Genomic DNA, 26,792 nt, shown 5'->3' on the forward strand with positions numbered 1-26,792 from the left:
CTGAGTAGGTGGGACAGTAAGCATATGCCACCATCCCAGGCCTAATCAAATTCCTTGCAGTTTAAAGTTGTCATAATTTGACAATTATTCATACATAAAAATTACTTTTCTTTCAAGATATTCTTTTTATAGTAATTTATTCTCATGCAATGCCTAGAGAGTAAGATTTAGAACACTTAAATAGATACAGTCTCTTAAATTCCCAGAAAGCCAGAATGAAAAATCTGGCCCAGAAAGATTCATAAAAAATGGGTATGAATAGTCATTTGAGAGTAACAAAATTCAGTGTGAAGATTGCTAGCTGAGGGCCTTCCAGATGAAGGCAATTGGATTTATAAAAATAAGTGCCAGATCTTAATAGATCTCTCATCTGAGCAAGGATACTGACCTGGTACATTGGTGGAAGCACAGGGGTAAAAAAAAAAAAAAAAAGTGGTGACTCAAAAATCATGCATTATGAGCATACAGTTTGTTGAATATATTAACAAACATTCTTTTTCATATGGGTAAGCCCCTGGCTACTAATATAAATTAAATTTTAGTCAATATCAATGCTGGTCCTTGGCCCATTTATTGATTGGGTTATTTGTTTTTTGGTGGTTAGCTTTTTGAGTTCTTTATATACCCTAGAGATCAGTGCTCTATCTGATTGCTGTGTAAGAGTTAAAGATTTGCTCCCAAGATGTAGGCTCTCTATTCACCTCACAGATTGTTTCTTTTGCCAGAAAGAAACTTTTTAGTTTGAGTCTATCCCATTTATTAATTCTTGCACCACAGGAGTCTTATTAAGGAAGTTGGGGCCTAATCACACATGGAGATTACGGCCTACTTTTTCTTCTATTAGATGCAGGGTCTCTGGTTTTATTACTAAGTTCTTGATTCATTTTGAGTTGAGTTTTGTGCATGGTGAGAGAGAGGGGTTTAATTTCATTTTGTTGCATATGGATTTCCAGTTTTCCCAGCACCATTTGTTGAAGAGGCTATCTTTTATCCAATGCATGTTCTAAACAGCATACTACAGGGACACAGCCACATCAATGTTTATAGCAGCACAATTCACAATAGCTAAACTGTGGAACCAACCTAGATGCCCTTCAATAGATGAATGGATTAAAAAATGTTCCTCAGCAATAAAAGATAATAAAATCATGGCATTTGCAGGTAAATGCAAATGAGTTAGAGAAGATAATACTAAGTGAAGTTAGCCAATCCCAAAATATCAAATGCCGAATGTTTTCTTTTTTTTTTTTTTTAATTTTTTATTGTTGGCTGTTCAAAACATTACATAGTTCTTGATATATCATATTTCACAATTTGATTCAAGTGGGTTATGAGCTCCCATTTTTACCCCATATACAGATTGCAGAATCACATCAGTTACACATCCATTGATTTACATATTGCCATACTAGTGTCTTTTGTATTCTGCTGCCTTTCCTATCCTCTACTATCCCCCCTCCCCTCCCCTTCCCTCCCCTCCCCTCTTCTCTCTCTTCTCCCTCTACTGACATTCGTTTGTCCCCCTTATATTATTTTTCCCCTTCCCCTCACTTCCTCTTGTATGTACTTTTGTATAACTCTGAGGGTCTCCTTCCATTTCCATGCATTTTCCCTTCTCTCTCCCTTTCCCTCCCACCTCTCATCCCTGTTTAATGTTAATCTTCTTCTCATGCTCTTCGACCCTACTCTGTTCTTAGTTACTCTCCTTATATCAAAGAAGACATTTGGCATTTGTTTTTTAGGGATTGGCTAGCTTCACTTAGCATAATCTGCTCTAATGCCATCCATTTCCCTGTAAATTCTATGATTTTGTCATTTTTTAATGCAGAGTAATACTCCATTGTGTATAAATGCCACATTTTTTTTATCCATTCATCCATTGAAGGGCATCTAGGTTGGTTCCACAGTCTAGCTATTGTGAATTGTGCTGCTATGAACATCGATGTAGCAGTGTCCCTGTAGCATGCTCTTTTTAGGTCTTTAGGGAATAGACCGAGAAGGGGAATAGCTGGGTCAAATGGTGGCTCCATTCCCAGCTTTCCAAGAAATCTCCATACTGCTTTCCAAATTGGCTGCACCAATTTGCAGTCCCACCAGCAATGTACAAGTGTACCCTTTTCCCCACATCCTCGCCAGCACTTGTTGTTGTTTGACTTCATAATGGCTGCCAATCTAACTGGAGTGAGATGGTATCTTAGGGTGGTTTTGATTTGCATTTCTCTGACTGCTAGAGATGGTGAGCATTTTTTCATGTACTTGTTGATTGATTGTATGTCCTCCTCTGAGAAGTGTCTGTTCAGGTCCTTTGCCCATTTGTTGATTGGGTTGTTTGTTCTCTTATTGTCTAATTTTTTGAGTTCTTTGTATACTCTGGATATTAGGGCTCTATCTGAAGTGTGAGGAGTAAAGATTTGTTCCCAGGATGTAGGCTCTCTATTTACCTCTCTTATTGTATCTTTTGCTGAGAAAAAACTTTTTAGTTTGAGTAAGTCCCATTTGTTGATTCTAGTTATTAACTTTTGTGCTATGGGTGTCCTATTGAGGAATTTGGAGCCCGACCCCACAGTATGTAGATCGTAGCCAAATTTTTCTTCTATCAGACGGCGTGTCTCTGATTTGATATCAAGCTCCTTGATCCATTTTGAATTAACTTTTGTGCATGGCGAGAGAAAGGGATTCAGTTTCATTTTGTTGCATATGGATTTCCAGTTTTCCCAGCACCATTTGTTGAAGATGCTATCCTTCCTCCATTGCGTGCTTTTAGCCCCTTTATCAAATATAAGGTAGTTGTAGTTTTGTGGATTGGTTTCTGTGTCCTCTATTCTGTACCATTGGTCCACCCGCCTGTTTTGGTACCAGTACCATGCTGTTTTTGTTACTATTGCTCTGTAGTATAGTTTGAAGTCTGGTATCGCTATACCGCCTGATTCACACTTCCTGCTTAGCATTGTTTTTGCTATTCTGGGTCTTTTGTTTTTCCATATGAATTTCATGATTGCTTTCTCTATTTCTACAAGAAATGCCATTGGGATTTTGATTGGCATTGCATTAAACCTATAGAGAACTTTTGGTAATATCGCCATTTTGATGATGTTAGTTCTGCCTATCCATGAACAGGGTATATTTTTCCATCTTCTAAGATCTTCTTCTATTTCTCTCTTTAGGGTTCTGTAGTTTTCATTGTATAAGTCTTTCACCTCTTTTGTTAGGTTGATTCCCAAGTATTTTATTTTTTTTGAAGATATTGTGAATGGAGTGGTTGTCCTCATTTCCATTTCAGAGGATTTGTTGCTGATATACAGGAATGCCTTTGATTTATGCGTGTTGATTTTATATCCTGCCACTTTGCTGAATTCATTTATTAGCTCTAATAGTTTCTTTGTAGAGCCTTTTGGGTCTGCTAGGTATAGAATCATGTCATCTGCAAATAGTGATAATTTAAGTTCTTCTTTTCCTATTTTGATGCCTTTAATTTCTTTCGTCTGTCTAATTGCTCTGGCCAGTGTTTCGAGAACTATGTTGAACAGAAGTGGTGAGAGAGGGCATCCCTGTCTTGTTCCAGATTTTAGAGGGAATGCCTTCAATTTTTCTCCATTCAGAATGATGCTAGCCTGAGGCTTAGCATAGATTGCTTTTACAATATTGAGGTATGTTCCTGTTATCCCTAGTTTTTCTAGAGTTTTGAACATAAAGGGATGCTGTACTTTGTCAAATGCTTTTTCCGCATCTATCGAGATGATCATATGATTCTTATTTTTAAGTCTATTGATGTGGTGAATAACATTTATTGATTTCCGTATATTGAACCAGCCTTGCATCCCAGGGATGAATCCTACTTGATCATGGTGCACAATTTTTTTGATAAGTTTTTGTATCCGAGTGGCCAGAATTTTATTGAGGATTTTTGCATCTAGGTTCATTAGAGATATTGGTCTGTAGTTTTCTCTCTTTGAAGTGTCTTTGTCTGGTTTAGGTATCAGGGTGATGTTGGCCTCATAGAATGAATTTGGAAGTTCTCCCTCTTTTTCTATTTCCCGAAGTAACTTGAAAAGTATTGGTATTAGTTCCCCTTTAAAGGTTTTGTAAAACTCTGCTGTATACCCATCCGGTCCTGGGCTTTTCTTAGTTGGTAGTCTTTTGATGGTTTCTTCTATTTCCTCAATTGATATTGGTCTGTTTAGGTTGTCTATATCCTCCTGACTCAATCTGGGCAGATCATATGACTTAAGAAATTTATCTATGCCTTCACTATCTTCTAATTTATTGGAGTATAAGGATTCAAAATAATTTTTGATTATCTTCTGTATTTCTGAAGTGTCTGTTGTGATACTGCCTCTTTAATCCCGTATGTTAGTAATTTGAGTTCTCTCTCTTCTTCTCTTCGCTAGCATGGCTAAGGGTCTGTCGATTTTGTTTATTTTTTCAAAGAACCAACTTTTAGTTTTGTCAATTTTTTCTATTGTTTCTTTTGTTTCGATTTCATTAATTTCAGCTCTGATTTTAATTATTTCATGCCTTCTACTTCTTTTGCTGTTGTTTTGCTCTTCTTTTTCAAGGATTTTGAGATGAAGTATGAGATCATTTATTTGTTGGTTTTTTCTTTTTTTAAGGAATGAACTCCAAGCAATGAATTTTCCTCTTAGAACTGCTTTCAATGTGTCCCATAGATTCCGATATGTTGTGTCTGTGTTTTCATTAATCTCTAAGAATTTTTTAATTTTTTCCTTGATGTCTTCTATAACCCATTGATCATTCAGTAACCTATTGTTCATTCTCCAAGTGATGTATTCTTTTCCCTTCCTTCTTTTATCGTTGATTTTCAGTTCCATTCCATTATGATCAGATAGGATGCATGGTATTATCTCTACTCCTTTATATTGTCTAAGAGTTTCCCTGTGACATAATATATGATCTATTTTTGAGAAGGATCCATGTGCTGCTGAGAAAAAAGTGTAACTGCTTGATGTTGGGTGGTATATTCTATATATGTCAATTAAGTCTAGGTTATTAATTGTGTTATTGAGTTCTATAGTTTCCTTATTCAACTTTTGTTTGGAAGATCTGTCCAGTGGTGATAGAGGTGTGTTGAAGTCTCCCATGATTATTGTATGGTGGTCTATTAGACTCTTGAACTTGAGAAGAGTTTGTTTGATGAACATAGCTGCACCATTGTTTGGGGCATATATATTTATGATTGTTATGTCTTGTTGGTGTATGGTTCCCTTGAGCAGTATGTAGTGTCCCTCTTTATCCCTTTTGATTAACTTTGGCTTGAAATCTATTTTATTTGATATGAGTATGGATACTCCTGCTTGTTTCCGAAGTCCATATGAGTGATATGATTTTTCCCAACCTTTCACCTTCAGCCTATGTATGTCTTTTCCTATCAAATGCGTCTCCTGTAGGCAGCATATTGTTGGGTCTTGTTTTGTGATCCATTCTACTAGCCTGTGTCTCTTGATTGGTGAGTTTAAGCCATTAACATTTAGGGTTATTATTGAGATATGGGTTGTTCTTCCAGCCATATTTGTTTATTTGTGTTACTAAACATGGTTTGTTTTCCTCTTTGATTATTTTCCCCCCTTTAGTGTCCTACCTTCCACTGTTGGTTTTCATTGTTATTTTCCATTTCCTCTTCCTGTAATGTTTTGCCAAGGATGTTTTGAAGAGATGGTTTTCTAGCTGCAAATTCTTTTAACTTTTGTTTATCGTGGAAGGTTTTAATTTCATCTTCCATCCTGAAGCTTAATTTCGCTGGAAACACAATTCTTGGTTGGAACCCATTTTCTTTCAGTGTTTGAAATATGTTATTCCAGGATCTTCTAGCTTTCAGAGTCTGTGTTGAAAGATCAGCTGTTATCCTGATTGGCTTACCCCTAAACGTGATCTGCTTCCTTTCTCTTGTAGCTTTTAAAATTCTCTCCTTATTCTGTATGTTGGGCATCTTCATTATAATGTGTCTAGGTGTGGGTCTCTTATGATTTTGCACATTCGGCGTCCTGTAGGCTTCTAGGATTTGGGGTTCTGTCTCATTCTTCAAGTCTGGGAAGTTTTCTCGTATTATTTCATTGAATAGATTGCTCATTCCTTTGGTTTGAAACTCTGTCCCTTCCTGTATCCCAATGACTCTTAAATTTGGTCTCTTGATGTTATCCCATATTTCTTGGATGTTCTGCTCATGGTTTCTTAACAGTCTTGCTGAGCTTTCTATGTTCTTTTCAAGTTGAAATACTTTATCTTCATTGTCTGATGTTCTGTCTTCTAAGTGTTCTACTCTGCTGGTAGTGTTCTCAATTGAGTTTTTAAGTTGGCTTATTGCTTCCTGCATTTCTAGGATTTCTGTTTGTTTGTTTTTTATAACCTCTATTTCCCTGTATAGTTGATCTTTTGCTTCTTGGATTTGTTTATGTAATTCATTGTTGAAGTGATCTTTCATTGTCTGATTTTGCTGTCTGATGTCTTCCTTGAGACTCCAGATCATCTGAAGCATGTATATCCTGAATTCTTTATCTGACATTCCATCTGATGCAGCTATTACCTCTTCTAACGTTGAGTTGACCTGCAATGCTTGTGGTCCTTTCTTTCCTTGTCTCTTCATACTGTTCGCGTTCCTTTATACTTGGTGAAACTGTTGTGCTATTGAATTTTCCCCCTATATATTTATATTGGTCTTGTATAGTTGCAAAGTCTCCCTCGCAGGCGTGGGCGGCAGCTCTGTCCCTCTGCGGGCCGCTAGGCTTGTTCTGTCGGTGGTCACAGTTCTGTCTACTTTGCAGGCGCAGGCAGCGGCACTGCCACTCTGCAGGCCTCTGGGGCTGTACTGCCAGTGGGTCGCAGGCCCGCCTACCTTGCAGGCGCGGAGGGGGGCGGCTCTACCCTTCCTCAGGCCACTGGGCCTGTTCTGTCTCTAGGTTGCAGGTCTGGCTTGTTCTGATGGTGGTCACAGTTCCGTCTACCTTGCAGGCGCGGGGGGGAGGGGGCGGCTCTGCCTCTCAGCAGGCCGCTGCTCCTCTTCTGCCGGTGGGTCGCAGGCCCGCCTACCTTGCAGGAGTGATTGGAAGCTCTGTCCCGCGGCGGGCCACTGGGCCTTTTCTGTCCGAGGTCACAGTTCCCCTACCTGGCAGGCGCGGGGGGTGTGGGGCGGCTCTGCCCCTCAGCAGGCCGCTGGGCCTGCTCTGTGCATGGTCACAGTTCCCTCTACTTTGCCGGCCCAGGGGGAGGGGGCGGCTCAGCCTCTCAGCAGGCCGCTGCTCCTCTTCTGCCGGTGGGTCGCAGGCCAGCCTACCTTGCAGGAGTGATTAGAAGCTCTGTCCCGCCGCGGGCCACTGGGCCTTTTCTATCGGTGGTCACCGTTCCACCTACCTGGGAGGCGCGGGGGGTGGGGGGCGGCTCTGCCCCTCAGCAGGCCGCTGGGCCTGCTCTGTGCGTGGTCACAGTTCCCTCTACCTTGCCGGTGCAGGGGGAGGGGGCGGCTCTGCCTCTCAGCAGGCCGCTGCTCCTCTTCTGCCGGTGGGTCGCAGGCCCGCCTACCTTGCAGGAGTGATTGGAAGCTCTGTCCCACCGCGGGCCACTGGGCCTTTTCTGTCGGTGGTCACCTGGCAGGCGCGGGGGGTGGGGGGTGGCTCTGCCCCTCAGCAGGCCGCTGGGCCTGCTCTGTGCGTGGTCATAGTTCCCTTTACCTTGCCGGTGCAGGGGGAGGGGGCGGCTCTGCCTCTCAGCAGGCCGCTGCTCCTCTTCTGCCGGTGGGTCGCAGGCCCGCCTACCTTGCAGGAGTGATTGGAAGCTCTGTCCCGCCGCGGGCCACTGGGCCTTTTCTGTCCGTGGTCACAGTTCCCCTACCTGGCAGGCGCAGGGGGTGGGGGGCGGCTCTGCCCCTCAGCAGGCCGCTGGGCCTGCTCTGTGCGTGGTCACAGTTCCCTCTACCTTGCCGGTGCAGGGGGAGGGGGCGGCTCTCCGAATGTTTTCTTTGATATAAGGAGGCTAATTCATAGTGGGATAGGGAGCAGGAGCATGGGAGGAATGGATGAACTCTAGATAGGGCTGAGGGGTTGAAGAGGAAGGGAGGGGGCATGGGTTATTAATGATGGTGGAATGGGACAATCATTATTATCCAAAGTACAGGTATGAAGACACTAATTTGTGTGAATATACTGTGTATATAACCAGAGATATGAAAATTGTGCTGTATATGTATAATAAGAACTGTAATGCATTCCGCTGTCATATATAAATAATAAATAAATAAAATTTAAAAAATATATCAACTCTGTTATTACTCTGCAGTTAATTCTAAAATATTATGCATGTCTATATGTGTTGTTTGGGATTTTTAGATCTTTGGATACTTCTCTGAAGATGATGCTCTTACTTCCCACATGGATGAAGAAAATTTGGTTTTCCTTGTGTCTAGAAAACAGCGAATTATTATTTCAGGTGATATTCCTTAGTTTACCTTCTAGTATGAGTTGTAATATTTTTTTCCAATACATCAGTATTGGGAACTCACTGTTTCCATTGAATCACCTTTCATTTTATTTTCTTGCTCATTTTTTCATAACTGGGGGTTGGAAGTGACAATTTCATATGAAGTTGTAGGAAGAAACTACACTTGCAGATAAAACTGAAATATCATTGCTCCAACAACATTAAGAATGTGAGGTGAAAAAATATAAGTATTCTTGAATAGGCTCAGACCTCAAGTTAAACCTCTTTACATTAGCGGCTCAATAATGAGCTCAATAATGCATGCTCTAGTACCAAATGGAATCATGAGTCTTTAAAATTAATTCTTGAAATTATGTTTTCAGTTTAGAAGTGCCCCCATACTTTTACTCTCAATTATCTTAGGGAGGTTTGCTGACATGTCCAAAGTTGAGTTTACCCAATCATGGAGAGAGATATTAATCCATTTAGAAAGTTACCAATTTACATGGGGCTTCATAGTTGAGCTTGGGATTTGGGGATTTCCAATCCTCTCTGCTTTTGACACTTTGGGTTTTTTACCCTTTATCTCATCCAGGTTGGGAGAAGTTCAGGGAAAGATATACCCTTGAATATACTGTCTTCTAGCATTCCATCACATATTTAAAGATGAACTGGGTAGTCCAGGTTGAGTCTAATGGTCCTTTACCAAAGCACCTGGATTTACTTCAGTCCTTTGAGAACAAAGCCCACTTTTGGCTTTTACCCTTCCTTAGCCCAGCCTCTACCCTGGGAACTATTGCCAAATAAACAGATGAAAAAGGACTATTCTGGCCATCATTGCTCTTGAGCTGAGGAAGGGTCAGAGTGCAGAGGAGAAGTGTTGCAGGCATCCTTAGTAAGAACTTTGAAAGCATTTTTCTAGATGGCAGATGTAGTTCATTTATCTCTCAACTAATCTGTGTTAAGATCCACAAAGGTGCACTGGGTACCTCTTCAAGTGCTGGGGACACAGCAGTGACAGATACAAAGTCCCTGACCTCATAGAGATTACATTCTCATGGGGAGATACAGACAACAACAGAAAAATCAAAGTAACATATGCAGTATGTCAGGTGGCAATAAGTGCCAGAGGAGAAAAAATAATCATATTTTAGAGAAAAATAAAACAGGAATGTAGGAAGAAGAAATTGGGTTAGGGTTGGGAGACAGAAAGGTGGTTGGGGAAACCCCCACTGAGAAGTGAATAAAAAACTTGGAGAAAGAGAGAACAAGGAGCATGTATTTCAGGCAGATATGGAGTGGAATGGTGTGACAAGGCAAGAATAGCGGATAGTGAGTTTGAAGAGGCAAGAGTGGACATTAGGATAGATGTACAGGAATCTGTGGACAATACACTACATTTACGCTCTATATATTCAGATCTATTTCTAAGAGAGGGAAAGCTATAAGAAAGCTGTAGATAGAGAAGAGGCATGATATGAGTTGTTCTTTAAATGCTTTTCTGCCTTCTATGTAGAAAATAGTCTACATTGGGGAAGAAGTAGAAGCAGAGAGAATCATAGGGGCATGGAATAGTGTGTTTTTCAATCTTTTTTTCATTAATGATCCCGAAGGAACCTGTTTATAAAAAGATTTCTTTAATATCCTTTTCTCCCCCAGCAACCGTGCTACATGACATTTTAATACCTTAGATATTAATTACTATGTATATCTGATTATATACTATATGTACACCTGTGCTTTGTACACAGAAAGAGTACGATTTATTTACAACCCCCCAATGACCAATTTGCACCCCTGTGGGGACTTCTCTGCGGATGCATGCATGTTGTGGTAACACTGGAGCATGAGATTTGTTCATTTGCCTTTCCTAAGAGTTTACAACTATAAAAGCTAAATCATCCAAAAGAGTCCAATATACATGGCTTTATCATTTAGTATGTGACCATAGAATGACATCAGAGTCTAGAAGTTGGTTTGTTTTTTTCCCCCAAACGTACACAATTTTTAAAAAGACTTAATAATAGCACTGAAATAGTTTCATTCTTTTATATAAGAAATTCTGAAATAGTATTGGATATTCAGTCTATAAATTTTCTTCTGTAAATCATGATGGTGACAGAAAAGATTCCTGAGATGTGAAAAATCTCAAAATAGAAGTGATTTCAAAAGATGTTTAGAAAACTCATTCTCTGTGAAATGTGCACACATAGGGTATATGTATGGTGTGTGGGTGTGTATCTTACATTTTCTCTGTGAATTCATGCACCACATTTTGTTGGGAAGCTCTATATATTTAGATCTATCTCTAAGGATAATTAAAAAGCTACAGTTGCTGGGGTTTATGGTTTTATTCTATTTTAGTTTTTAAGTAATTTGGGACTTCCTGGCAAAACACTGTTGTCTTTTCTTTCTCTTTTTAAGACTGATTTAACAAATGAATTTTAGCGTCTTCAGTGCTGGAAATTGAAATTAATATTATGCTATTGACAGGTAGTAGAAGACGGGATGTGATCAAGTGCATTGTCAAGGTTCCTCAATTGGATTTATTAATAACTGCTTCACAGAAAGGCCTAATAACTATCTTTAACAGCCAGGTAATTTGAAATCTTAGATTTTTCCTTCCATCCCTCTTTTCTCTCTTAGGCTTTGTCTATGCATTATGCAAATGTTTCAGGTAAAACAGAACCCAAAACTTTAGAGTTATTCCAAAAATAAAGCCAAATACTTAGTCATAAGGAGCACTTGGGCAATTTTTGAAGTTTTGATAATTACATTTGACATGGTTACTCAGGGTGTCATATTGAATCATGTGGCATCAACACAATTAAAGGTTGATCAGAAGCATTTCCAAGCCAACCAATTTTGTCATTACCTGACCAAGTAAAGTCCCATCAAAAACCTTGGTCATTGAGGAAATAAAATGGCTCAAATTCTGTCTCCTCTATTTTATTAGACATAGGAAATTTAAAGAATAATTTTTATCTTTATATTCTATTTTTGTTTCTATAAAATGAGGGAAATAGAACCAGTTCTTTTTCTCAGAGGACTATAGTGAAGATTAAATGAAATAGTGAACATAGAAGCACTTTATGAATGATAAATTACTATACAAATGTAAGGCATTGCTATTATCAATGTTATTTCTAAATTTATAAATCTATTTTTAAAATAAAAGAGATTTTAAAAGAATGTATGATGATATATCCTATATAACATTTAACTATGAAAAAAGGTGAATTTTTGGTGTTAAATATATTTAAAAATCTATTAATTTATTTCCAATTAGTGACAAGCTGTATACAAGTAAAATACATTTAAAATAATCAATATATGACTAAAATTTCCAAAATAATTTTCATATTTCAGTAACGCTCAACTCAAGGCATTTTTTAAACATTGAAATCACAATCAGCCATATAATGATGATGAGTCTTCCTCCTCTTCTTCTTTTCCTACTCCTCTTCCTATTTTTTGTTTTGTTTGTTTTTGCAGTACTAGGCATATCACTGAGCTATATCCTCAGTCATTTTTATTTTGAAGCAACACCTCACTAAGTTGTAATCTTCCTGCTTCAACCTCCTGAGCTGCTGAGATTGCAGGGGTATGCCACAACTCCCAGCCCAGGCAGTCAGCTTCTGTCAGAGGAAGGGGCCAGCTGGGCCCTGAAGCTGGTACACTGGGGATATGGAGTGGGTGTGAAATCGGGGTTCCAGCCTGGTGCAAAGCCAGCTGTTCACAGTACTCCGTATTTCCCTGCTCTGGTAGTTGTGTTGGTTAGTTAGATCATTTAATATACACAAAGGGCTTAACATCATTATAAGCACACATTAAGTGATTTCTTTTTTTCTTTGTGCATTTTTAATGCTTTTTTTTTTAGTTGTAGGTGGACACAATACCTTTATTTGGTTTATTTATTTTTATTTGGTGCTGAGGATCGAACCCAGGGTCCCACACATGCGAGGCAAGTGCTCTACCGCTGAGCCACAACTCCAGGCCCTTCTTTGTGCATCTTTTCCCTCTCATTTCTCCTTTATTTTCTCAAAAACAGAATGAAGAAGGTATCTAAAAAACAATTGAAGAGGAAAATAATGATCTGACTATGTGAAATAAGGTGGCATTATCATATTTCCAAATATGCTTCATACATGCACAAAAGTGCACACACAAGCTTATAAGTGCACATATGCATACTCACAAGCACACTCTCACATCAATTTCTTATAAGATAATGTAATCGGAATAAAATGCACCAGGAATAAAAAATATTTCCAGTGTTACATGCCTTATGAATAAGATGTATATTGTGTAAAGAAAGTAATCTGGAGGTATATATTATGGGGACAATTTAGTAAAGTTAGCCATTCATAGCTTCAAATGTCCTTTATTAGGTTAAATGATAATTTGGACTGTAGCTTCAAATATCTTTTATTAGGTTAATTGATAATTTAGACTCTAGCTGAAATAGAACAAATATAGTTAGGAATGTTCTCGGTGATATAGACTGGAAATGTCATTAAGAAAAATTCTTGAAACCAAAGCTAGATTTTAAAAACTCAGAATATATAGGTTGTTTAACCTCAACATCACATAAAAATAAATAAAATTAAGACATTGTGTCCAACTACAACTAAAAAAAATTAAAAAAAAAACTCAGAAGATAGTCGTAGGATTATGAGAATTTAAGAAAGGTGAGAGAGCTTTAAGCAGGTGACTTCCACTAAAGATGGATATAGATGAATAGAAGAGGAAAACACAGGGGTTCTGTTCTGCTGCTCACCAGTTTCCTTTCAGCACTTTCTTTTTCCATCTAGAAATAAGTCCCTGGTTGGAAAATCCTTTTTTAACTCTTCAGATGAAAGTCTCTGGATGGCTATGACAAACAGCTTCACAGCTCTCCATGACGCACTTTTCCTATTTCACGTAATCTACTCCTTCTGAGAAGCCATATCCTAGATATTGTGCATCTTTTCCCTCAACCCCCCCCCACAAAACCCAAAAACAAACAAATAAAAAAACTGGGTAATTAAGATACTTCCCCCACAAACCCAAAAACAAACAAATAAAAAAACTGGGTAATTAAGATACTTCAACTCCAAGTCCTCATCTTGGGAGCAGTTATCATCCCTCCCAGATATGGAGGAGTCTTATATCTACCACTTCTCTGCATGGAACCAATCTATGATTCTCAGCCCCTGGGCATAATCACTCTGCAGATACTTACTGAATAAACAAGGAGGTCCCCTCAACAGAATGTTCTCTAAGTCTCTCAATAACTTGGAGAGAGATCTTCCAAATCAAACAGTGCTAGATTCTTCTATATAACCCTATGTTCCTATTGATCTCATTAGCATTATTTGAATTACTCTTGTCATTGCTGTTAGAATTTACATTTCCAACTTTTGGTATCAAATGTTGCTCTAAATAAATAAGAATGTGAGGTAGATTGCAGATAGAAGGAACAAAATAATTAGTCAAATGTAAGACTCTTAAGAGGACAGTCACCAGGCCTAAGGACAAGCCAAAGACGTATAAGCCTAGCTCAATGCAAACTGAGCTACATCATTCAAGGTCAAACAGAGAGGTAACTCATGGCAGATAAAATAAGTGAGATTAATCCAAGGAGACACTGTGTTTTCATAGACAGCATTCTCATTCCTAATTGTAGGGGCAACTAGGTTTCATTATTCTCTTCCTTTATTCACAGATGAGAGTTCAGACCAGCACCAGTGTTACAGTAAGTTCATTTTAAAAATTTCTAATAAAGTCCAATTAAGGTTGTGATGATGATTCCTTCATAATTAATCAAAATCACAGTGAAGTACCTGAACAGGCTGTGACTATGTTTTATAGATTGTTTTTTGACTAGGATCAAAACTAAACCTGGAGTCGAGTGTGGTGGTGCATTCCTGTAATCCCAGCTACTCTGGAGGCTGAGGCAGGAGGATGAGTTCAAAGCCAGCCTCAGCAACTTAGAGAGGCTTTAAGCAACTCAGTGTGACCCTGTCTCCAAATTAAATCTAAAAAAGGGCTGGGAATGCGTCTCAGTGATTAAGTGATAAACCCATGGGTTCAATCCCCAGTACCAAAGAAATTAAAATTGAAAAACCCTAAACCTGGAAAAATAACAAAGACAACTCAGGTCTTGCTTCCTGGAGTTCAATTATCTGCAGAGAATTGTTTGGAAGCTGATTACTCCTTGGAAATTTCAATTTAAGAGGTTCTCCTGAGTTTTTCTGAGCACCTACTACGGAAGGATATAAAAAATGATACAACGCAAATTATAAAAACAAGGAGGCAGCCAGTGGAAATAATTCGAGAGCACTTTATTTTAAATTTAAAAATAGCATCAAAATTCTAGTGCAATTTTGTAATTATTTAATCCTTATCAGTGAACTGAACAGTAATCTTCAGCAGATATAAAACTACAGTGATTTGCTTTATAGGTTTATTAGAGACAGGGAAAAGCTCTGAATGAATGCACTGAACTATGGAAGCAGGGTGCCATGCTGTGTGGCAAAGGAGTATGGATTCTCTTTAAACCTCTGAGATTCCATTCCTTTAAACCTTTGAGCTTCCATTTCTTAGCCACTTAGAATTCCTAACAGGTTTTACAGAATTCAAGGGCACATTTGAAACTCATGGAGCAGTTTCTGGCACACCAGGCATTCATAAGTGGAAACTATTGCTTCTGTTCCCTGGGGTGTTGGTGTTGATATTACAGATTCCAGCTATGCTAGCTTGGTGACTTTTGGCAAAACACAAGACAAACTCCTTGGCCTCAGCTTATCATTGTCAAGTGATTGCTAGTTAATAGTCTGAGCATGCACCAGGGCCAGAGAACCTGTGTAATCAGTGCCCCAAATCTAGCTCCCTGTGCTCACTGTGAAGAAGTCTCAAAAAAAGTGAATAGCGCAAAAATTGGCAGCTCTTTCAGCTGCAGTGTGCTGCCAGAAGCAGCACCTACACCAGCTGAATCACTCTCCAGCTGATGGCTTCTCTGCAAACTGGGTTTTTTAACATCAATAACTTACTCCTTAGTATCTACCACCATGTCACAGGAGGGAAATGCATTATGACCCCTAGTTCTGTGCTTTTCTATCAGGATACTTCCTGGATTACAGGATGCGATTACCTCTCCCAGCTGAAACGAATTGTTGCCACTTCAGAAAGGACTATCATTGTCTGGGATTATAAAGCTCAAGGGAACAGCCAGGTACTGTGCCAAGAGAAATACTCAAAAGAAATGAGAGTGTCAATTTGTATTGGTGAGAATATGAACAACACAGTTTCCGTAGTGAAGGTCACCTTCCTCATACACAAAATCAGAGGACTTAACTAAATAACCTCTCAGATCAAGTTCCGTATTCACATTCTGTGATTAAAAGGAAATGTTCTTCCCATTAAGTGCATATTTAATTCAGGGGGTTTTGCCTAGTTTTGATTTTGAGGAGAGGGTAATTCCTTTCCTCTTGTATGCCCATTCTCTTAATCCAAGCATTATTTTTCTGGTTATGCTTTCCCACACTTTTCTCTCCAGTCCAGCTTCATTAGGTAAAAAAAAAAAAAAAATTACAAAAATCAAACTGCCTAACTCTGGAAAAAAGTCTAATGAAGCAGCTCTTTTGTGACTGAGCAATTTGCAGACATTTAGAAGTAATGAACATGTTCTCTGCCTTCAAAAACCACTCAGTCTTGAAGGACCTCATGAATAAACACAATGTATAACAAAAGGACATCAAATTCTACAGTAAAAAGATGCAACTACAATAGGGGCTCAGGGAGAAGTAAGATTGCCGAGAATTAGGACTATAAAATTTTTTTTTTCATGGTTCAGGCTGACTCTGAAGGACATGGTAGATGAAGTAGTTATTTAATCTTCTTCCATTCCTTACATGTTCCTAGCTTCAGTGAGATACTAAACTATTTTGTGCGATTTGTCCTGCTATTGTAACCAACTACTGATGCCAGAAGGCTGGGGCAGGGGCTGTAGCTCAGTGGCAGAGCCCTTGCCTAGCATGTATGATACGCTGGGTTCCTTCCTTAACAATGCATAAAAAAAACTAAACAAAAAGTCATGCTGTCCATCTACAACTATAAAAAAAATTAAAAATAAAATAAAAGGCTGCTGGTTGCTTAGTGTGCTTTGTCACATAGTATGTGACTCTCTCTGAGTTATAGACCTGACTTTATTAATTTCTGAAATCCTGAACTTCAGTACCCTGGACTTGGGTCCTTCGAGCTTTCCTGTTTTCACTCTTTTTCAGTCCCATAGAAGTTTCCAGTCCCTTTTGAAAGTTTCTTCTCCAGACTTCAGTTCCTCTCACACTTCTCTTTTATTTCTGCCTGTGCCACTAGGAAGATCATCTGGGCTGGTCATCTTCGCCCTCCAGTCTCTTTAGTGTCTGCCTATCAATGTGGATAAATGTTACATATTCTCTGTCCATTCACAGGAGCTAAGCACTGCTGTGGAAAAGCACAAATCACACTATTTGGCATCATTTGCAACTCAGGGTCTGCAGACATAGCTCTCAGCAGCCACTGTCTGATCTCGTTCTTGTCCTTTGTCAACTCACTCAACCATTCCTCATAAGTATTCCAAAATTTCATTATTTTCTCAGTCCCCCTCCCTCTCAGCAGATGGACTTGCTTTTACTTTCCTGAGTAAACTAAATCTATGACTTGTTCTTTTTCAAATTCAAGCCCTTCTATACATAGATTTAACTGGAAACACCCCCCTACTTCTTACTCTCTGAAGGCAAAAATCCTTGCATCCCGCACATCATCTCCCCCTGTCATGGCCAGGACAAGGCTCCACAGTTTCTTGCCCTTCTACTTTTTTGGCATTAATCTTCTTCGAGGGCTCCTTCCTCTCAACCTCTTCTTTACCTTTCTCTCCATCAATTCTGGTCCTAAATCAAAGGTCATTTTTCTGACCCTGGGACTTATAGTGGGCTATTCACGCTGTGTGCAGCGCTATAATTCATTTCCTTAGGTGCAAGTCCTGTTACGTGCTCTGTTGTACTCTGCTGTCTTCCTACTAGCCTGCCAGCTCCACAAAGTCAGAAACTTTGTTCTATTCATCACTGTACACCCTATGCCTGGAATAATTCTTGGCACACAGGTGTCCAGTAAATGTTTGTTTGTTTAATGCCTGAAGGAGCCTCTGAACATGTTCCACTCTCATTCATTCTAAAGAAAATGGAACAAATAACAAAAATTTAATTTTTTTTCTTCTCTCTTAGAGAGTTCTCTGGAAGAGCAATCGTAGCCTAAATTAGTGAACCTATTGGATAGTTCAAAGTCAGCTTAACTAATGTTTGTTGATTATTTCTGGATGAACTTGAATGTTAGGATATTTTCTTCTCCCGATAACTCCTTATAAAATACATGGAACTTTGATATTTAGTTTTTCTGTTTTTACTACCCAGTTTTATGTCAATGGTATGCAACCCAGGGTCCTGTTTTCACTCTTTTTTAAGTGCTTCTGGCCACTAAAACTTACAGATACTTGAATGAATTGAAGAGTTAAATAAAACATTTAAATCAAGAAAAGATATATTTATAGAAATAGAATTATATGTACATGTATGACATTTTACTGAACCTTTTTATACTTCTTGTTAATATTTCTTTACAAATCCAGGAGAAGACTATTTACAGTAATACATAATAAAATCTCATTATGAGACACAGGTAGGTACTCCACCTTTTTCCCCACAAAAACACCCAAAAGCACAATACTGGGCTCATGATGAGTGTTCATTAACTTCTATTTGGTGAACTTTTTTTTTTCTTTCAAATTCCTTTATCAGTGTGGGAGAATTTAAGATGAAAAATATCAGAAAATAAAACTTATCAAATACTAAGGATAATAGGATTTTTTTGGGGGGGTTCTGGAGATTGAACAGTGTCTTATGCATGCTAAGCATATGTTCACATATTCTCCCAGCCCTATTAGTATTTATTAATACTAATGCAATAGCTCATTAAAAGCATTCATTTGTTTATAGGAGAACTACTATGTCATAAAGCCCATGGATCACTGCCTTCTGTGTGTGTGTGTGGCATCTCTGCCTGACCAGCTCTGCCGGGATGACATCCTTCTGGGAGATGATGGTGGTTTTGTGAACAGATTCACAATTAACAGTGATGACTTTGGACTAAAGCAGGCAAAAACCAAAAAGAATTTACAAACTCAGGTCTTGGACTCAAAGAACTTTAAAAGGTAACAAGTAGTCCATTTGTTTTAATAATTGTAGTCATTGTTCAATTATACGCACACACATATAGTGAAAATAAGATGCCAGCCCCATAAAAGAGATTTGAGATTCAAAGCTGAACAAAAAGCATTTCTTGGCTCAAGAATCTTCCAATATAATAGAGGAGAAAACAGGAAAATTAACCATTCAAATTCCCTGTTTAAAAAAATTAATTAATTAATTTGTTACACATGACAGCAGAATGCATTTCAGTTCATAGTACACAAATAGAGCACAATTTTTCATTTCTCTGGTCATACACAAATTTGTGTCTTCATACATGTACTAGGGTAATGATGTGAAATTCCTATTTTAAGTGCTTCTGGCAACTAAAACTTACAGATACTTGAATGGATTGAAGAGTTAAATTAAAAATTTAAATCAAGAAAAGATATATTTATAGAAATTGAATTATATATACATGTATGGCTTTTTACTAGCTCTTCAAAGAAGATTCTAAACATAAAGCAATTAACTAAGAATTTAAAGAAAAAGTTTGATAGACTTGACTACCAAATAAAACCTCAAAGACATAAAAATATCCTTTTAAAAGGTAAATAAAAACAAATAAATTCTGCCATAAATATTATAGACAATAAGTCAACGTTCTTTAATGTGTCTTAAAATTCAATTAAAAACAAAAATTCTCCAAGAGAATGAACAAAGGATATGAACAGATAATTCATGCTTATGCACACATCTTACAAATAAATGGTCAGTAAACACTTCAAAGTGATTTTCATACTAAAATGCTAACAGTTATCACCAACTAGTAAGATAATGGTGATTATTATCATCTTCCTTACAATTACAATGTCCATGTTTTTGAGTAGGGCATATATTACTTTTATTAGTAGAAAAAGTTAAATTTTGAATTAAAATTTGCATTTCCTTTTTCATCAAGTGAGTACAACTTAAAATCTGATTCATTTTTTAAATTTTAAATTAGAAACTATTAAAAATGGGGAAGTGTGAATTAGATAAAATTTTCCAGAAAGCAGTTGGGAAAGATATATCAAATGCCTAATAAACATTTATACATTGGGACCTGAAATCCCTGGGAGTTCAGAATATCAATATAGTTTTCACAGCATAATTTCTAACATTAAATTGTTTCATGTCTATTATAGGGAAATGATTAATTAAATTATTAATTTACATAAATAATTCAGATATAATTTCTATAAATGAACATTTATATTTTTAATAAAATGTCCATATTTATGTATAAGATTTATGTATAAGATACATTTTTTTTTGTCAGACTCCCAAAAGCTTTTATGGTATCAAAGATGTCCACTACATCATGGGATAACCATATTCAAGAATGCCATGTACCCATTAAATTATATTTTGAAAAATATTTATGACATAATATTAAGTGAAAAACAATTTATCTGGGACTGAAGTTGTGGCTCAATAGTAGAGTGATTGCATTGTATGTGAAAACTCCTGGGGTCAGCTGGGGATATAGCTCAGTTGGTAGAGTGCTTGCCCTGCATGCACAAGGCCCTGGGTTCAATCCTCAGCACCACAAAAAAAAAAAAAGAAAAAAAAATTGGGGGCTGGGGTTGTCGCTCAGTGGCAGAGTGCCTGCCTTGCACATGTGAGGCACTGGGTTCGGCCCTCAGCACCACATAAAAAAATAAACAAATAAACAAATAAAGATATTGTGTCCATCTATAACTAAAAAATAAGAAAACTCCTGGGGTCAATATCCAGCATCATACCCACACACAAAAAATTATCTATGAATGCATCAATCCAGTTTTGTAAATACATTGCATATCTGTGTTCATGAATATGTATTTTTATTTAGACAAATATTAAGTGTAATTATCCAAAATATTAACAATGAGTCTCTATGATATTTCAGAAATATGATTTTTGTTTTCTGGTTTGTTTTTTGCTTCCTGATTTTTTTTATAAAACATCTTTTTTTAAAAAAATATATTTTTTTAGTTGTTGATGGACCTTTATTTTCTTGATTCATTTATATGCAGTGCTGAGAACTGAACACAGGTGAGGCAAATGCTCTACCGCTGAGCCACAATCCCAGCCCAAATATCTTTCTTTTATAATTGAAAAAAATTTAAAATGTGGGGTCATACAAATAAGTAACAAATAGGGTTAATTTGTAGGGTTAGAATGTGCAATTTACCCTACTCAAAAACATGGACATTGTAATTGTAAGACTAACCCCATTGCTGTAACTCTAAGAATGACAGAGTCATTAAGAAACTGGTTCCACTTTCTTCCCTTTATATCTGAGCAGTGTAAGCCTCACCAAAGGTTTACCAAAAGCTGAGACATGAATCTTTACTGAGATCTATACCACTTGTCAGAAAACCCATGACCCATTCTTCAGTTCCTATTTCCATTAGGCATAATCAGAAATGAGATTTGGGAATCTGGGGAATTTGAGGAATCTGGGTACAGTTAAATGAATGATAATTCACACTGGTTCTTGTGGATCATTATTTACATGTAGACAATCCAATCGTAGATTATCTAAATCTTTCAAAACTCAGATGTATATATAGGCTGAATGTTGAGACAGTTTCCCATACCAAGAGTTCCTGAAACTTGACAGAATGAAAAATATTAAGGCTTAAGATAGTTAAGTTCTGGAGTCATCAAAAAAGCTTTCTTGTGGTTGACATCTACAAGAATTCATTCGTGTCGAATGGGTGGGGACATAGGTAGCAAACACTAACACACAAAATAAAGAGAGAAATAGCCAGCACCCTGAGTTCAGAATTAAACAAAATCTGGCACAGAAAAAGAAGTATCTCTCTCCTCTTCTTAATCCCATATTGTAGAGCTTTTATACCTTGAGTTGTAAACATGTCTGTTCAACTAGAATCTAAGCAACATGGTGAGAAGAATTTCATCTTCATCATCACTTTATGTCCTTGATACCTAGGTTAAGTAGGTCATTAATATACGTGAATGAGGAAACAAATCATTACATGTGAATAACTATAACACCTAGGATAGCTTATTCCTGGTTAAGACAACATGTTTGAGGCAGAGATTTAGACTTCTGATTTTAAGCCTCCCACTCAAATGCTCTGTAAAGCAATGAAGGATAATCCTTGAACAAGAAATTGAATGGGTATTCTAGCCTCCCCTTCACCAATGGTTGGGATTTCAAATTTTCCACTTCTCCAATTGTGAAAATTATGGAAAATACAGATGTATTTTTCAGCTGAATTGATTCATAAGCCATAAACCAATATGAAATGTACTGCACCACTTGGATGATCAGAATTTTTTCAGTGAAGTAAGGATGATATTGCCAATTAGAGACTGAGATCTTTCCAAATTGTTCCTTTAGTTCTGAGTTTATAGCTTAAAAGTTGATGAGAATCTTTTAAACTTTTTTTTTCATTTTAAATAGGCTAGAGTAGGAAATTTTAGTTAGTTAAAAGTGGCATAACCCATACAACTGTATTCTTAGCATGGCTCAGAGTTGCAATTCAGTTACTCAAATTAGATGCTCAATTGAAATGTGTTTGTGTATCTAACATAATACTCTACCCTCTTTTTGCATTCCCAGTGTTAAAAGGAAGCTACATAATGACTGGGTTATGAAAATTAGATATATCCCATCCCTAAATTGCTTTGGATCCTGCTCCTTAGACAGTGTTCATTCATTAGTTTTGGAATCCTTGAAGAGACTTGAGGACAATTTGTAAGTACATGGTTTATATAAGTGAACATTTTGTGGCTTTCAAAATTTTTATCATGATAAAACATCACAGTCTTGAAACTTTCAAACTTGTTTTCCAAAAAATTAGATGTTAAATATTCCATTTGCTTGACAAGGTTAATCAGATTTTTCAGGAGGAAACTGAAGTTGCTCAAGCAAATCTGAATATGACGTGTTCTCTTCACAGCAGTTTTGCTCATTTGTCATTTATCACTGTGATCTACTGCAATAGATCAATACAGCTACATCTATAACTAAATTTGAAAAATGTTGGTTTGTTAATTAAACTTCATACTTTTAAAATTATTGTTTAAACTAACCAGTAGTTTGTATTGGCCATACATAGCACAACCATAACATTTTGTGTATAATACACCAGATGGCAAGGTGAACTTGAATAATGGGCTGATTTATTTTCAATCTGGCTAAATGCTTGTTATTAACTAAAGAACAATGATTGCATTTTAATTTTTAACTTTAAAAATTCATTGAGATCTGTGCTACAGCAGACAAACTTCTAAAACATTATGCTAAGTGACAAAAGCTGGACAAAAACCCTTGCATATTTTATGATTCCATTTATATGAAATGTACAAAAGGGCAAATATATAGAGGCAGAACAGTGGTTGCCTAGGAGCCGGTGGTAGGAGCAGGGATACCAAATGGGCACAGAGACTGATGAATCAATCTTTATGTATCATTGAATACATAAACGTATCATTAGACACTTATACATGGTAAGTTTCATGGCACGTGAATTATACCCCATGAAAGATTCTTAGAAAAATATATCAAGATTCTGGTTCCCAGTATGACAAAAAGGAGTTTGGAAGTTGTCATTCCATCCTAAAAACAAATTTTAAAAAATGAAAAAATTGAAAAATCAATAGTTGAGTTTTTCTTAGATACGTCAGATATGTGAGGTCACAGGGTAATTCTGCCGCCTTCAAATTGGGGAGACAGGTAGGTAGATAGTGAGAATCACAATATACTGAACTGAAATTCATATGCAGAAACATCCAGGGCACCTGATACCAAGGTAGAATGACCTAAACTTTCATTAACAAATTTCTGGAGACTCAGCATGGGTTACTTTAAGTGTTAAAACCCAAGGGCCCAGGCACAGGGGGAGCACCCTACATTGTGTAGATTTTGTCTCCAAGAGCTCACCAAGTTCTCAAGTAAAAATTAGAGAAAAATCCTCTCAGGCTTCTGGCAGGGAGAGGAAAAAGGGAATTATATTGAAATATACCAGAGTATTCTGTTCTTCACAAGGCCTACTTTCCTGAGAAACTATAATACCAAGTCCTAGACTTCAGGGTTTTTTTTTTTTCAGATACTAACCAACCTGAGAGAAGGGAAATATTCAATTTCAATTCACTCTAGCCATCCAACCCCAACTAAGGGCAAACAGAGAAGCCCTGTGAAGTTCACAGTTCAGAGACATAGACTCACTAAAAGACTGACTCCTGATTTTAGGACTAATGGGCACATAGTCTTTCCCATAGCTTACCACCATATTACTAAAGCCCTATTTTCAGCAATTCTTTTTTACCTTTGTTATCATGGCTGACATTCAAGAAAAAATTCAAAGGCATACTAAAAGACAGAAAATATGGCAGGGATATTAGAATTATCATACTGGGATTTTAAAACTACTAGGATTAACATGCGAAAGGCTGTGTCTGATAAAGTAAACAACAGGCAAAAACAGATGTGTAATGTAAGCCGAAAGATGGACATTCTATGAAAGAACCAAAAAGAAACACTAGAGATCAAAACAATAGCAAAAATTAAAAAATACCTTTGATAGGCTCATTAGAAGACTGCACATGGTTAGAAAAGAATCTATGAGCCAGGCACCGTGGCACACCGGAGGCTGAGATTATAGGCCAGTCTCAGCAATTTAGCAAGGCTGTAAACAAATCTAGTGAGACTCTGTCTCAAAATAAAAAATGAAAAGGGCTGGGGATGTGGCTTAAATTAGGTTATGTGCCCTTAGGTTCAATCCCTAGTACCAAAAAAAAAAAAAAAAAAAGAAAGAAAGAATCTATGCGTTTGAGGATATGTGAGTAGAAACTTCTTCCAAGACAGAAAAGTAAAGAGCATACCCAAGAACTGTGGCATAACTGCGGAAGTGGAACATTTATAATGGGCATGCAGAAAAAAAAAAGGTAAAAGGAGAGAAGAAATATTTGAAGTGACATTCATTGAGGATTTTCCCAAATGAATATAAGACAAAAAAAAAACATGAACTCTGGAATCTCTGAAAACAGGAACAATAAATACCACACACACACACACACACAGAGAGAGAGAGAGACACACACACACACACACACACACACCTATACATCTATAGAAAATAATTACATCTGACTTTTAAGATACTCTGTAAGCAGGAGAGTAATGTGAAATATTTAGTGTTGGAGAAAAAAAAAGGAAATTAAAAACCAGTCTAGAATTCTGCACCCTGCAAAATTACTCTTCAAAAGGGCAGAAGAAATAAAACTTTTTCAAGACAAGTAAAAATTGAAGGAATTTGTTGTCAGTAGGTTTGTCTTGCAAGAAATATTAAGAGAAGTTCTTCAAAGAGAAGGAAAATCATATATGTAAGATATTTATTTTTACCTTAAAAAGAATCAAAGAAAGAAAAAATAAAGATGAAATAACTTATTTTTCTTATTTGTAAACGATCCAACAAATAACAGACTGTTCAAAATAATATCAATGGCATCTTTGATCCTGGGTAGATGTATATGCATATTATGTATGCATGTATGTAAGTAAAATAATAAAGCAATAAACAAGGGTCTAGAGGAAAGAATTAATAGCATCTTTTAACTATAAGCTATCACATTACTCATGATTTTGTTTTGTGTTATTTGAAAGTTTAGTTCAGATTAGTTGTAAATGTATATTATAAATTCTAGGGCAATCTCTAAAAATAGTTGAAAAAGGAACGAGAAGGAAAAGGAGAGAAAGAAAAAGAAGGAGAAGGAGAAAGAGGAGGAGGAGGAGGAGGAGGAGGAGGAAAGGAGAAGGAAAAGAAGGAGAAAAAATTATATTTAAAATAAAATGGAATTATACAAATATGTTATTATACAAATATGTTCAGTCAAATCCATGAGAGCAGAAAAAGAGTGAAAAGACAAAAACAGGAACAAAGGGTAAGGACAATGAATAAAACCCAGTAATAAATATAGTAGATATCCAATTACATCAAAAAGCTCTTTAAATGTCAATAATCTAAATATACCAATTAAGAGAAAGAAATTGTCAGAGGGATAAAAAATAAGACCCAATTATATAGTTTATGAGAAATACACTATATATATATATATATATATATATATATATATATATATATATATATATATATATGAAAGAGACAGAGAAAGTATAAAATATGTCATATTATTAATCAGAAAAAATTTTAGGGAAAAGGAAAGGAACCAGCAATTAGGATGTCAATTCTCCTACAAAACATAACAATTTTTAGTGTGTATGCACCTAATAACTCAGAGCATCAAACTACATGAGAAAAAGACTGATAGAACTTCAAGGACAAATAAATGAATCCATTTTTTATTCTAGTTGGAGACTTCACCCCTTGTTTATAAAAAAAAATAAGCAGATCTAGTAGACAGAAAGTCAGTGTACACCGTTGAACTCAACTGAAGAAAATGGACATCTATAGACTACTTCATCCAATGACAGGAGAACACATTCTTATGCTCATATGGAATAGTCACCAAAATTGACTACATTCTGGGTATAAAACATACTTAAACAAATTTAAGAAAATAGGAATCATATATTGTTTGCTCTGAAGATTATACAGAATTAAGCTGAAATCTATAACATAAGGATAATGGAAAATCCCAAAATATGTGGAGATTACACAACACATTTTTGAATAATGCATGTTAAAGAAATATGAAGAGAAATTAAAATATGTTTTGAACTAAATGAAAATGAAAATGTAACAAATTCATGCAATATTGAGAAATCAGTTCTCAAGAGGGAAATTTTTGGTGTTGAGTGCATATGTTAGAAGAGATAAAGATCTGAAATTAGTCAGCTAAGCTTTCAACTTGGGAAAGTAGAAAAACAAAGTAAATGAAATCCAAGTAAGGAGAAAGTTAGGAATAATAAAATGTAGAGCAGAAATAAATGAAATTGAAAACAGGAAATCAATAGAGAAAACCAACAAAAAAACAATAGCTAGTATCATGAAAATATAAATAAAATCAATAAGCCAGTCTTAGAAAAAAGATAGGGCACAAATTACTAATATCAGAAATGAAAGGGAGAAACTTTGCTTCAGATCTCAGAGATGTTAAACAGATAATAAAGGAACATTATGAATAACTTTATGCCTACAAATT

The 26,792-nt window shown here is 36.7% G+C and overlaps 1 protein-coding gene across 1 annotated transcript in view; it reads left to right on the plus strand.

Moving 5' to 3' along the window:
• Positions 1-26,792, plus strand: part of Wdr64 (WD repeat domain 64) — a 135,580-nt gene that overhangs the window by 19,486 nt on the left and 89,302 nt on the right. The window contains exons 3-8 of the mRNA XM_046432506.2: positions 8,334-8,433; positions 10,918-11,021; positions 14,132-14,161; positions 15,530-15,640; positions 18,438-18,652; positions 22,249-22,383. Coding sequence (XP_046288462.1) covers positions 8,334-8,433; positions 10,918-11,021; positions 14,132-14,161; positions 15,530-15,640; positions 18,438-18,652; positions 22,249-22,383 — 695 coding nt within the window. The remainder of the gene's footprint in view (positions 1-8,333; positions 8,434-10,917; positions 11,022-14,131; positions 14,162-15,529; positions 15,641-18,437; positions 18,653-22,248; positions 22,384-26,792) is intronic.

Source organism: Marmota monax, unplaced genomic scaffold, assembly GCF_021218885.2.
Source record: "Marmota monax isolate L192 unplaced genomic scaffold, Marmota_monax_Labrador192_F-V1.1 WCK01_AAM20220418_F8-fsc00090, whole genome shotgun sequence".
Taxonomy (NCBI): Eukaryota; Metazoa; Chordata; class Mammalia; order Rodentia; family Sciuridae; genus Marmota; species Marmota monax.